Source organism: Mauremys mutica, chromosome 2, assembly GCF_020497125.1.
Source record: "Mauremys mutica isolate MM-2020 ecotype Southern chromosome 2, ASM2049712v1, whole genome shotgun sequence".
In the NCBI taxonomy this organism is placed as follows: domain Eukaryota; kingdom Metazoa; phylum Chordata; order Testudines; family Geoemydidae; genus Mauremys; species Mauremys mutica.
The window spans coordinates 4,962,988-4,976,641 of NC_059073.1; the positions used below are offsets into that span (position 1 = coordinate 4,962,988).

Here is a 13,654-nt window from a genome sequence, read left to right on the forward strand (position 1 = left end):
TGTGATCCTTGTAGCACATGATCTCGCTGACCCCTTGCAAAGAAGGGTTCACGTTGGAAGCACTGGCTGGACTTAGTGAGGTTACGGTGAGAAAAGTGACAATGTAATAACGGTTCACTTCTTGTGCCACACGGCAGCCTCCTTTGTCTGTCACACCTGCCTCTGGTACCGGCCAAAGGGGCATTTACTCCTCCCGTCCCCGCCGAGCCAGGGCAACGTGGGAGTCAGCAGGGTTCCAGTCTGCCTTGTGCCAGCTCGGTTCCTGGGGCCGGCTCCTTAGTCCCAGTGGTGATGTAGGGAACAGGAGGAGTCTGGCTGGCTTTGAGGGTCGAAGGGAAACGTGTGCTTCTGGCAACCAAACTATTGTTTTTTCACGTGAGCTGAGCATGCAGGATCTGGAGGCTGCCAAGAGAGGGCAAATCTGGGAGCCACCAGGTGGCTTCTCGGAGCAGAGCTGTACCATAACCCCAGCAGTGCTGCTAGGCACCCTGGGGTAAATCAGACCTCAGCTGGATGCAGCGTCTTCTTTCATTCCTGCCCTAAGCTGCTTTGTAGTATTGCTGTTAAATACTGGCTGCATCTCACCCCAGAGGAGGCTGCATTTCATTGGTTGGTGAAGTGATGATATGTATGCAGATGCTCTTTGTGTTATGGTATGTGCCATACCATAGCGTGGGGCACTACACACACACCTGGAGATGATCCTGGCCCAGGTGGCTTTCCAGTCCGGTTCTCTGGTGTAGCTCTGTGCAGTGTGATGCTGCTTGGGAAGCTCCTCAGGACCCTTTGAGAGAGAGAGCGAAGGATTCTGAGTCCTAAATAGGGCAAGAGACCTGCCCCTTGTATCTGCCTTGCTAAACCCCTGGCTGGCTCTGTTCTCTGTGTGCAGGACTAAACCACTTTCTTTTCTTTCTCTGCCTTGGAACGGCTGGTGCTGCCGCGCAGTCTCGCACGCCTGCCCTGGTCTTCGAACATGTCAACAACACAGACTTCAAGGTGAGTGAGCTCCAGCCACCTGCAGGTGTCCCCTGTAATATCAGGTCGTGCTCAGAGTCCGGCCCAGCACGGAACTTGTGTGCCCAGCCTCATGCAGGGGAGGGAAGGCCTTGAGTGGGCCTCTGCTGCCGAGCCCAACTGGGCCCCAGACCTGGTTACTGTCACCCTTCAGAGCAAATGGGCCGGGAAATGCTGCCGCTGCGACCTGGAGTCATCACCGACTCCCTCAGGGATGTGCTGGTGCTGTTGACTGAAGGGGCTTAAAATCTGGGGGAGGAACCCAGGAGCCTAATGCACGGGACAGGAATTGCTGCACTGGATTGATGTTGCTGGTATCCCTCCAGCTCTGTCACACTGTTCAGAGGGGGAGCCTGCCTCCGCCCTGTACCCTGTCTCTGGCAGCGGCCTGTGTGTGAAGCTTTAGAGGAAGCTGAGAGCCACTAATGCAGTTGGCCAAATGCATATTTGGGCCTTGGGACAAGGCCTCCAGCATGTTCACAGTGGAAAAACGAGTGTGTGAGAGCAGGGGGTTGGACTAGACGACCTCCCGAGGTCTCTTCCAATCCTGTGATTCTTAGTCCTTGTTGGGAGTGGAAATGATGTCGTGGTTAGGCCCCTCTCTGCCCCCAGTGGTAAGTGTCTCCTGCATGTTACAGTCGGTCCCTGTTTCCTGTGTGCCAGGGGCTCATCTCGGACCTGTCTCAGACAGGCGCTGCCTGCCCTCGGGGGGTTGTTCAGCACTGCCAGGCGTTCTTTTTCCATCCCGGTTCGTCTAGCTCAGGGGTTCTCAAACTGTAGGTTGGGACCCCATGTTAGACTTGCTGGGGTCCAGGGCCCAAGCCCCACTGCCTGGGGTTAAGGTTACGTGCTCCCCGCCCAGGGCTTTGGGCCCCCCATCCTGGGGTTGTGTAAGGGGGTCACGGTGCAGTGAAATTTGAGACCTGCTGGTCTAGCTCCATCCTCAGTGCCAGGATCTAGTAGCACCAAGTTCTCCCTGTTCCTCGGCCTAGGCCAGGAGCATCTCGCTCCATCTGCTCTACCTCCATTTCATGAGGTGGGAGTAGTGGAGTGCGGATGAAGGCCTCTGTGGGTTGTGGGGTTGACCAGTTTGTGGGTTCAGCTCCTCTGCTGTTTGTGTTGATGGTTCCTGGTTGTAACAGTTGGGGCACAGAGCAGGCACTGTGGGCTGTGCTCTAGAGACCTACCAGGGTGTGACGGTTATAATCTTAAGAGCCCAGAATGGCCTGAGTCCGGCCCCAGTCCTTCAAGATCGCTTCTCCCCCTGGGCCCCATCCAGGAGCTTTCCCGGTTGGTTGGCCAGGCCTGGAGTTTCAGGGCCTGAGGGCTGAGCACAAAAGTCCTCCTCTGTTGTGCAATTCCTGCTGTTGTGCAGGGGGCTGGTGTGCAGTGGCGCTGTCGTGCCAATAGACGCGCATGTCACTGCCCCAGAGCTTACAGGAGACGATAAGATGCTGTGCACAGGCGTGTGGGGCATTTCATTAACTGTGCTCCGATTCCTTGCTTGCAGCAATTGTACCAGACGCTGTCTGACTTCGACATTCGATTCTACATGTATGAAATCCTAAAGGTGAGTGCCCCGAGACAGAGGGACCTCGCCTGTCTTCCCAAGGTGGTGGGTGGGTGCTCTGTATTGCAGTGATTGGGGGTGAGGTGCTTGTAGTCAGAATGCAAAGGCAGGAGGCAGGGCACTGCAGCCAGTTGGCTACACAACCCCCCTGAGTTGGTGCCTGCTAGTCACATGGGATGGCTTCCTGAGCAGCAACGCAAGGAGCTCACAGGTAAATCCCAGGCAGGGCGGAGGAAGCAGGCTGTAGAGGTTGTTGGTGAGTGGGACGATGTCTTGGGATGTGGAGGTCCCAAAGTCACTGACTGGTTGAGGTCCTGTGACCCTGAGAAACCATCCATCCTCCCTCCCCACTTCAGGCCCGGTGTCAGGGTTGGCGTTAGTTGCAAGCAGCTTGCATGGGGGAGCGTGTGGTTTTCTTGGCCGGCGTGAAGAGGGGGTATCAGCGCTTTATCTAGGTGTCACCTGGGCCTGCATTACAACCATCACCCGTCCAGCCGCAGACAGGCCACAATCCCAGTGTGCAGCTCCTTAGTCCCAGGAGGCGCCTATCGGAGTGCGGGCGCTGGAGAAGCAAGGCAGAAATGAAACCTAGGTCTCACCCTTGGCGCTGGGCCGGACCGGTGAGAGTCTGCGACTGAGAATTGAACCTGGGAGTTTTGCACTAACCCCTAGGCCAGGGGTCAGCTTGGGAAACCAGAGATCAGGGCTGGGGTGGAACTGGCCCCAGTGCAGCAGGGGTAGCCGAAGTGCAGACCACTGTATGGTCGTTAATGCTGCCCGTGGCTACTGGGGGGTTTCATTGAGCATCCTGGCAGAGCCCTCCTCTAGGTGAGTTTGGTCACAAAGGACCCGATTTTCCTGCCGCAGGAATGCAGAGAGGTCGGAAGCAGGAGAGTATATTGGTTGGGTGATCAATCCTATGGGCTTATCTGGGGCAGGAAAAGGGCTGCACCTGAACAGAGCCCGGAGAATGTGTGGGCTCAGATCTCGGGGTTCGTGTCAGTGAAGCGGTGACGGCTTTGGGTGTTCAGCCACGAAGGTCCTGCGGCTGCATGGCCCGTGACTCTCTCCCTCTGCTACAGCTGCGGCCAAACCTTCCATCTGGTAGTGCACAGTGCACTGACTGTGCCTCGGTGCGCAGGGGGATTTGCTAGTCAGTGACATGCCGCTGCCTCTGTTCTGTTCCCAGGCTCTGGATTACTGTCACAGCATGGGGGTCATGCACAGAGACGTCAAGCCACACAATGTCATGATAGACCACGAGCACAGAAAGGTACGGTGGGGCCTCCACAAAACCCCGCAATGGAACGTGCCTTTCTGTCCCTTCCTCTGCCGAGACGCTGCTGAGCAGCACCGGAGAGCTCCCTTGTGTGTGTGATGAGCAAAGGAGCTGCTGCTGATCCGGCCCCCCGCCCACAGTTAGCCCCGGCTTCCAAACTCGGCTTCCAAGGCCCAAGAAAGAAACCTCCTGAAAATAGCAGAGCCAGAGTCCTCCTCTTGCACACTCGTGTGCACATGTGCTCATGCTTCTCCTTTGTGCTCCCTCAGGCTCATTTACACACCGGGCCCATCCTGATCAGAAACGTAGCGGCAGTTTGCTCAGCTGTGCTTTTAATACCATTGCTTCCCTTGGCCAGGCGGCTGAGTTAGTGCCGCTTGGGGCTAATATGCTCACAGCCCTTTCCCCGCGCTGTGTTCCAGTCTCTCGCTCCCACCTCCGACAGGGAGGACATGGCGGCAGTGGGAACCGGGGGCTGGTGGTATGCAGGCAGCAAGTGGGTTGGAGTGGAGCCTTGCCTGGGAAGAGACTGACCAGCCCTGGCTATAGCAGGTCCCCAGCAGGCTCCAGCCTGGGGTGATGAATTTGCAGCTGTCCCCCAACACTCCTGGTTGTCTGGGGATACAGGTGCCCATAAAAACCGCACCTGTATCTAGTAAACTCGGTTTTATTTGCCACCTGTTTGTCAGTAACTTGGGTTTGTAACTGTAACTTTAGATTGCTCCCAGAGCCTTTGTAGTGAGCTGCCATCTGGGACCCTGAAAACCCCAGGACTTCAAAGGGAGGCTGCTCAGAGAGCTGTGCTGGTCATTCTCGTGTGGTGCGTGTCAGGGGCAAACCCACCTATTGCCAGCAAACTCCTGTGATCCTTAGCAGGGAAAGAAAGTTCTCTGTCAGGGGCCATGTTCTGCCACTTCCTTCTGTGGGGGAGGTGAGGCCAGGCCCACCTGTTCCGGGTCACTTCCCCTTCAGTTATCCACAGCACCTTCCCATCTCCGCCACTGACTTACTGCAGGGCTTCGGGCAAGTCATTTCCCCTCTGGGGCGAATATTGACCTACTTCAAGGGGCTGTTTCTGAAGCTTGGTAGGAATTTGCTCACATTTAGAAAGTGCTTTGAGATCCTCAGATGTGTTGTGTTCATTGAGATGGAATAAATGGGCCCAAAGGTGTAACGTGACCTGAAACTGTCCAGCACTAAACAGTGTTAAGCAGAGTTTGGGGTTTGGTCCACAGAGGAGAGCTGCCTGCTTAGTCCCTGGCAAACACCCCAGTAACGCCCTTTTTAACCTTTCCTGAAGGATACGGAAAAGGAGGAAAACCATTTGAAATGTCAGGCGATGGGTAAAGCTTTCGTTTCAGTACCATCCCTTGTTCCCTTTCCCTTTAGCTGGACAGAGATTTTTAGAAGGAAAATGCCCCTGGTCTGACAGCCTCTTAGCTGTTGTTAAAGATCGGAATGACTGTCCTTTTGAGGAAGAGAGACCTTGGTAGAGATGGGCTGGAGCTGCTGCTAAAGTCCAATCCCGTTTCGTAAGAGAGAAATGACGACAAACACGCACGCAAGGGGAATGCAAAGATAGCGAATGCAGCTTCTGTCTCTGGTGTTCTCTGACTTGCAACCTCGCGGCTGGAAGACACTAGCATGGCATGCGGTTTGATCAGCTGCTCCGAGACTTGGCAAACTTTGTAGCAGCATCGGGTGTTCAGGGCATTGCATTTAGCTGCCTTTCTGGTCACAAGATGTGCAGTCTTGTCTGACTACGCTAGACGCTCATTAGACAGCAGGCAAAAGGAGAGGGCTGGGAAGGAGAAGAAATAAGGCAGGGAAGGAAAAGGACACGGGGTGGAGGGGGAGACACGTGTTCGGGATTTAGCGAGAGTCGCTGGAGGTGGTGATGTCGTCCGTTTCCCTCTCTGGCCTGGCCTGCTCAGGACATCGCTCAGGGCTGGATGTAGCCTGTGGGGCTGGCAGCCATAGTCTTCCCCTCCCCTTGGCTTGCAGTCAGCGTCACGGTGGCAGCTTTTCCCCCAGAAAGTCTCCTTTTGAGGACCCCAAAAGGGAGAAATGGTGGGAAGCCCCTTCCCTCCCCTCCTTATTTTGTTCACCAATTAGGCCTAATTTCTGACATTCCAGTTTTGTTCACTGATTTCAGGTCCCACCCTTCTGGTTACCAGGCGTGATCTTCACACAGTCCTTGAGTTATGTCCGGGGCTGATTCAGTCTGTCTCCAGTTGCGCCTTTTCCCATCAGCATTTGTTGTTCTAGGTTTCTGAGACTCTGTATAAACGTTCTCAGGTTTGATAGGTTCGCTCACAAGTAGGGTACGTTTGTAGGCCCAGTTATCACAGCAGCTGAAAACGCAGAGTTTCTGGTTTTCCGCTGCGGCCTGAGTCTCCCTGGCCTTGAGATCCCCCTGGGGAAGGGCAGAGTGCTGGCCCGGTAATGGCGCTGTCTCTTTCCCACTACAGCTGCGACTGATAGACTGGGGCCTGGCTGAGTTCTATCACCCTGGGCAGGAGTACAATGTTCGCGTGGCCTCCAGGTATTTCAAGGGACCGGAGCTCTTGGTAGACTACCAGGTACGTTAAGAAGCCGAGCAGGTGAACAGTGCCGGCTGCTGGCCGTGCCGGTCCTTGCAGCGATTGCGCAGCCCGGGGCTCCTGTTCCTCGTCGGCTCCTGGGGGGCAGTGGAAATACACACTGGCAGGTGGTGGGGGTGCAGCTGTTCTCTCCCCCCAGACACACCATGCAGGGCTGGGCAGTGTCTGTGCAGCTCTCCCCTAAGAAGGGGTGTCACAGGTTAAGACATTGGGGCTGATTCTCAGAGAAAAGAGAGACTGTGGCATCAAACTAGAATCTGTCCAAGGGGTGAAAGGGCCACCATGGATGCAGTGGAGGGGACCTGGCCATGCTGAAAGGTGGGGGGCGGGGGACAAGTGAGGCAATGAATATAAGCGAGTGCGACACAGCTGGGGGGCTCCTCCGGGTGGGAGGAGAAAGGAAGGTGGTAGAAGAGTGACCATGAAATGCAGGTGAAACCCAGGCCTGTGAACAAGAGACTGAGGGCCCTGGGCTAACGGCATCTTGGAAGGGGAACTGTCAGCCAAACTGACACCCCCTGTTCTCTGCCGGAGGCTGAGGGATCAGCTCGGGGTTTGTGGTGCAGGAGGGCAGGGCCTGATCTCTCTCCGGAGCCAGTGGTAGCTGGCTGGGGGTGCTTGGAGCTGACTCCCACCTCTCTCCCCTTGGCTTTTCCAGATGTATGACTACAGCCTGGACATGTGGAGTTTAGGCTGCATGTTGGCCAGTATGATCTTCCGGAAGGAGCCCTTCTTCCACGGCCATGATAACTATGACCAGGTGAGCTGAGGGTGTCGGGCGCAGGACCCCACACAGCCCCTCCTTTACCCTCTAGCTGTCTGTCTGCACGAACCAGGTGAGACCCGCTGGATGAGAGAATGCGTCAGTGCTCTGTTCTCTAGAGTATCGGCTCCGGCAGCCCTGCACTTGCCAGCAGGCCTAGAACAGACCAGCCACCAGCTCTCCGGAGCAATCCTAGGACAACAGACCGGCCCTCTAGAGAACCAGGACAGTAACCACCTGCACAAGCAGGCGTGCAATATCCGACCGGTGCGTGCAGCCTCGTGTGCGCGGCACCCGAGGAGAACTAGGGGGCTGCACCCAGGGCTTAATTTGTAACGAAAGGGGAGCCAGGCTCAAGCAATTGTTTTATTTTCATAAATGAAGCTGCCGGGCCCGGCGGCACCGGGGGCTCTGAGCGGCCGGGCCCGGCGGCGCGGGGGGCTCTGAGCGGCCGGGCGCGGGGGGCTCTGAGCGGCCGGGCCCGGCGGCGCGGGGGGCTCTGAGCGGCCGGGCGCGGGGGGCTCTGAGCGGCCGGGCCCGGCGGCGCGGGGGGCTCTGAGCGGCCGGGCGCGGGGGGCTCTGAGCGGCCGGGCCCGGCGGCGCGGGGGGCTCTGAGCGGCCGGGCCCGGCGGCGCGGGGGGCTCTGAGCGGCCGGGCCCGGCGGCGCGGGGGCTCTGAGCGGCCGGGCCCGGCGGCGCGGGGGCTCAGCCCTGGCACAAATTAAGCCCTGGTTGCACCCTTTGTTGCTTCTGTAGGCTGAGTTCATTGCACGTACCAGGGTCTTGTTGCATCCGTCCATCCCCCCACAAGCTCCCTGTGTGCCACCCTCCCATACCCCTGTATTTCAGCGACTCCCTGCAGCCCAACTCCGCCCCTCCATCATGCCAGGGGCACCCAGTGCTCCCCCCACCGTTGCTTCTCCTGGGAGATGAACACGTCGACACTGAGTGACTGTCGGAAGGATGGGCGAAGCTCAGGTGGGGGTGTTAATTGAGCTATAGACAACTGCTAAGGTGCTCGAGACTGGGGCTTTGTCCCCCCCGTTTCCCCCCACACCACTAGAGCTCTGCCCGCTGAAGCGGAGAACGTTCCCTGACATGGGCTGGAGAAGGCATTCCCAAGTTATGCTCCATCTGAACAAAGGCCATCCTTGAGCAAAGGGCCTTACGTCTTAGCTGACAAACACGCGTGCGTCTAAGGCTCGTGTCAGGGCTGCACTACAAACGTGCATCGGCGCAGCTGTCCCGCTGTAGCGCGTCTGGTGAAGATGCTCTAGGCCAACAGGAGACAGCTCTCCACCGGCTTAACCCCGCCTCGGTAGCTGTGTCACCCACAGCGCTGTCTACACGGGGGGTTAGGTCGGTGTAACTGCGTCGCTCGGGGGTGGATTTTTCACACCCCGCAGTGATGTAGTTATCCCAAAGTAAGTGTGTGGTGTAGACCTGGTCTTGGTGTACATGTATCCTGGCACGGCTGTGTTGGTGGGTGTGAAATAACCACCGCCCTAGTGCCATAGCTGTGCTGACAACCACAGCTCTGCCAACAGACGGGAGCTGCTGTCAGCACAGCTAATGCTGCCTGGAGGTGCTATTCCTACATGGGCTGGAAATCTCCTCCTGCTGGCGTCCATGCTAGGGGGCTAGTCTGGCATCAGCTCTGTCGTGCAGACATAGCTGAAATCATAGTGCCCATCAAACCTTGCTGTCAGCCAGGCCCTGGGACCTCCCCTGCACCCTCACTCGTCTCCGCTGGCCTGTCAGCAGCAGCTGAGCAGAGACCCTTCACTGCACTCTGCGGATCCTCCGCGGGCCCAGGGGAACCCTACACGGGGCTCCCCTCCCAGTCTGAGTCGGGGAGCAGCAGTAAATATGGATGTGCTGGCGTTACTGATGCCAATGGTCTAGCTCTGTTGAAAGCTGACCTAGGGCCTTGTAACCCACCCTCTTAGCCTCTGAAGGTAGGGGCTGGTGCATCGCACCTCGCTGGGGTGTTAAATCGGCCGTTAGCAGGCAGCCCCCAGAGGAATGTTCGGAAGGCTGGGGCGATCCCTACAGACGTGCTCTGATCCAAGCACCGTGTGCATTGTCTCTGTGTTGTCCCTGGAGCGCTTGGCACGAAGGCTCCCAGTGTCAGGCAGTGAAGGGCTGGGAAGCCTGCAGCTAGGCCTCACGTTCTGGCTCTGTGCTCTGCCGCTGGATCACAGATGCCGGACTTGCTTGGTGTGGAAAATCGCGTACGGCCCAGATGCGGCCTGGTGACCCTGGCCGCGTGGGTAGGATTTGCCTACGTGCCGTTGGATTTAGTGGTTCTTCTTTCTCTCCCCTCCCCCAGCTTGTGCGGATCGCGAAGGTGCTGGGAACGGAGGATCTGTACGACTACATTGACAAGTACAACATAGAGCTGGATCCCCGCTTCAATGATATCCTAGGCAGGTGGGTGCCGGGGCAGCTGGAGTTCCTGCCTCTGCTTCCCTCCCTGAATCTCCCCTGGGGATGTGCTGACCTAGCCTCTCCCCAGGGCAGGGAACTAGCAGTCTCACTGCACTGGCCACGCTTCACCCCTGCGTGGCCTTTTCTCCAGCCGGTGAGGTGAGCTTTACTCTGGCCTCTCAGTCTGTGGGCTGGAGCTATTGCTGCAGGGAGTGGCCGTGCTTAAAGCTACGATTTAGGCCCGGGTATTTTTAGTAAAAGTCACGGGCAGTAAACATGACTTGTACTATATACCCCCGAGTAACTCCTGGGTGCTCTGGGGCAGGGAGCGGCCCAGGACTGCCGCTGGTGCTCGATGGGGAGGGCGGCACGGTGGCCTGAGACTGCCCCAGCAGCCCTGGGATCAGGCGCATTGGCCGCTGCAGAAGTCACGGGGGTCCTGGAAAGTCACAGAATCTGTGATCTGTGACAGACTCACACCCGGTGTCAAGCTCCGAGGAGATAAACTGAGGCTCCTTTAGTCCTTGAATGGGAGCCTTCCCCAGAGAACGGGGGTCAGGAAGGGGTATGGGTGCTTCTGCAGGGGGGGCTCTTCCCTCGGAGCATGTACCATCCCCCAGTGTGGGGCCGGGGGTGCTGGCTGTTTTTTGGGGAGGCCTCAAAGTGAGGCCCTGGGGTCTGGATTTCATTGGACAAAGCTGAAGCATTGTCTAGGAGAACTCCAGGGAATCTCCCTCCCCACGTGTCGGAGAGAGACGGCAGGTCCCATACGTGGGGGCAGGAGAGGCTCTAATCCGTGTAGCTAATCCCCTGCGCTTGGAAGCTCCATTCCCGTGAGTCCAGGTGGCCGTGGCAGCAGGTTCACGGAAGAACTCGTTTGGTAATAAAACCGAGACGCTAAAGCTCTCAGGACACCGAGATGCTGGGTTAGCCCTCGTGCCTGGCCAAATTCTGACTGTGTTCAGGGGAGTTCAGGGATCAGGCCCCTCAGATGAGACCTCAGCTCCCTGCAGAATAAAGCTGGTGATTCGCGGAGGTAACCACATCCCTGCACTGGGCACCTCCAGAGCAGTGGCTCGATGTAGCCCGGTGGGTGGCTGTGTAGAAAGAACAGAAGCGGGAGCTGCTGACCCAGGCGTGTGCTGGTTTGGGATTAAGCGGAGCAGTGAGGCTGGCTGGTTCCTCCATCTCGGGGAGTCAGGGTCTCTGGCTGGGGGCTGTCTCATCTGCGGGGAAAGCAGGTACTGGACAGTTCCGGGGGTGTCACCGTGCTGTGGCGGGTGCATGCTGTATGGGTCGGGCCCTACCAAATCACTCTCCAGTTTGGTCAATTTCATGGTCATAAGATTTTAAAAATCATAAATTTCATGATCAGCTATTTCAGTCTGAAATGTCGGGGTGCTGTAATTGTAGGGGTGGTGTCGCGAGGTTATTGGGGGGCGGGGGCTTGCCGGATGGCCACCCTTACTTCTGCGCTGCTGCTGCTGGCGGCGCTGCCTTCCGAGCTGGGCACCCGGCCAACAGCCACCGCTCTCCGCCCCCCAGCTCGGAAGGCAGCGCAGAAGTAAGGGTGGCAGTACCGCGACCCCCCTAAAGTAACCTTGCCCCCGCCCTTGTAACTCGCTTTTGGGTCAGGGCCCCCGATTTGAGAAATGCCGCTCTCCCCTGTGAAATCTGCATAGCACAGGGTAAAAGCGCACACCGGAGCAGAGTTCACGGGCGGTGACGTGTGTTCATGGCAGGGCCTGTGCATGGGCCTGCAGAGAGCCTGGGGTGCCGATGGCTGGGGCGTGCGTTAGCCAGGGGCAGCAGGCCGGGTTCCAGGCTGTCTGTCTGCCTTGCAGACACTCCCGCAAGCGATGGGAGCGCTTCGTGCACAGTGAGAACCAGCACCTCGTGAGCACGGAGGCACTCGACTTCCTGGACAAGCTGCTGCGCTACGACCACCAGACGCGACTCACTGCCCGGGAGGCCATGGAGCACCCGTACTTCTGTGCGTAGGAGCAACGCCAGCGTCGCCTTCTCTCTCCTCCGGCCAGTCTGTCCTGGCAGCCCCCATTCCCTCTCCCAGCCCTCGGCTCTCAGCCCCTGCCCTGCCTCGAGCTGTGCACTGCTGGGACCGCCCGTCTCCTGGACAAGTCACTGGCCACAGCACGGCCAGCGCCCTCCCGTGTCTGGGCAGCAGCCTCCTTTCTGCACCTCCCCTTGGTGCAGACACCTGCTCTGCAGCCCGCTCTGTCGCTGAGCAGCGTCTCGGCCCCTCTGGCAGCCCCATGGGTCAGTTCTGGGTCCTCTGCCCGTCTCTCTTCCTGCTCAGCCGTCTGCACTTTCCTTTCCCCACGCCCTGCTCGAGCACTGCCCGTTCCCACCCAGGCACCGCACCTGTAAAGCGACGACTGTCCATCAGAATCAGACATGCTGCTCCCTGTGGGGAGAGACCAGCCCCCCAAGAGCTGGATTCCCTCCCCTTTGCTGACACTACTGTGTTGTCAATGCCCGATGTAGATAAACGCCGCAGGGCAGGGAGTGAGTCACCCCTGGCTCAAGCCCCCTGCACACTGCTGCTGTAGGAATGAGTCTCTCCTGTGCTCTTCCATGGCTGCTGATAGCCAGCGTTCCCGGGGGCACCTTGCCTGCCCTGGCAGAGTGAGCTGGCGCTCCCCGTCTCACGGGAGTGGAGCATCCTGTGTTCAAGCACCCGGATTTCCCACTTGCCTCCCCCACCTTGGGTGTAGCTTCACCTTTGACCCTGCTGCGTAGCTGCTGCTGTCCATGGCTGCTGCTGTCCGGGATGGTGAGGGAGACCCTCTGAAAGCACCCAGCTCTCTCCGTGGGTTTGGAGTCTCTTGTGCGCACGGATGCTCGTCTCATTCACCCTTTCCCTTGCAGATCCCATAGCGAAAGATCCAGCCAGGATGGGCCCCTCAGCTGGGCTGTCAGCCAGTAACACACCTGTCAGCTCCTCCAGTATGTTGGCAGGTAGGGTCCTGTGTTCTGGAGCCCTGTGGTAGGGAGGAGTGACTCCGGTCAGGGAAGATGGGAAGGGGCTGCCCTTCCTGTGCCACCCACCTGCCTGCCTCTCCAGGGAGCTGGCTTGGCATTGGGGGCCCGGCCTTCGCGCTAGAGTGGGCTAGGGGGTGCCATGAGGAGCAGCCTCTGGCCTGGTCCCTCCCTGCCATTGTTCCTTTGCTGCCTCTGCTGGCCTGACTCTGCCTTCTCCCTGGCACAGGTCTTACCTCAATGGCTGCAGCCCAACCCATTGGCAGCGTGGCCGCATCGCCCGTCATCTCCTCTCCCAATGCTCTGGGGTCGCCGGTTCCTGCTGCAGCTGGAGTGCAGCCCTGAACTCAGTTCTCAGCCTCCGGCTTCGAGCCCCACCACGGCTGTGCTTGCCTCCTACGCTCCGGCCCTCTTCCGCCAAGCGCTGACCCACTCTGCCATCTGCGAGCAGCAGCTTTCCAGAGGGCAGGAACCGGGGGGCTCTCTGGAATTTTATTTGTATTTCTGTTGAGTATGAAAAAAGAGCAAAACCAGGTTCCTTTTTCCCTCTGTGCGGTAACGATCTCAAACTCTGTGGCTATGGCCGAAGGCTGATCTTGTCGTCTGTCCGGGTAAAGAGTTAGCTGCATTCTTCTCATGAGGATCATGGTTAGTGATGCAACAACAATGTAGAAATTTAAAATGGATAATAAAATTTATTTTCTATGTCCCTAACAGGACAGCATGGCCAGTGGCTTGGTGTATCCTGGGCAGGGAGTGTCTCTCGGGCGGCCCCCACTAGCCGGGGTTGAGGCTAGTAATGCTCCTTCTGGAGAACTCGGATTTTAAGGCCAGAAGAGGAACCGTTCTGATCACCTAGTCTGACCCCCAACTATCATTCATTCCCCTCTGTTGCCACAGGCAGGGGCTGGAATCCCCTGGCGTGTCCCCTCGCTCACTCACCTCCATCTGAACGTACCGATCGGTTAGTATTGATCTGGTTCCTAGGCTGTGCCG

The 13,654-nt window shown here is 58.1% G+C and overlaps 1 protein-coding gene across 1 annotated transcript in view; it reads left to right on the top strand.

Annotated features, from left to right (window-relative positions):
* LOC123363989 (casein kinase II subunit alpha-like) overlaps positions 1 to 13,377 on the top strand; it is a 43,673-nt gene extending 30,296 nt beyond the window's left edge. The window contains exons 6-14 of the mRNA XM_045005670.1: positions 946 to 996; positions 2,525 to 2,584; positions 3,774 to 3,857; positions 6,335 to 6,445; positions 7,125 to 7,226; positions 9,561 to 9,661; positions 11,503 to 11,651; positions 12,548 to 12,637; positions 12,888 to 13,377. Coding sequence (XP_044861605.1) covers positions 946 to 996; positions 2,525 to 2,584; positions 3,774 to 3,857; positions 6,335 to 6,445; positions 7,125 to 7,226; positions 9,561 to 9,661; positions 11,503 to 11,651; positions 12,548 to 12,637; positions 12,888 to 13,003 — 864 coding nt within the window. The 3' untranslated portion in view covers positions 13,004 to 13,377. The remainder of the gene's footprint in view (positions 1 to 945; positions 997 to 2,524; positions 2,585 to 3,773; positions 3,858 to 6,334; positions 6,446 to 7,124; positions 7,227 to 9,560; positions 9,662 to 11,502; positions 11,652 to 12,547; positions 12,638 to 12,887) is intronic.
* Positions 13,378 to 13,654: the final 277 nt, after the last annotated feature.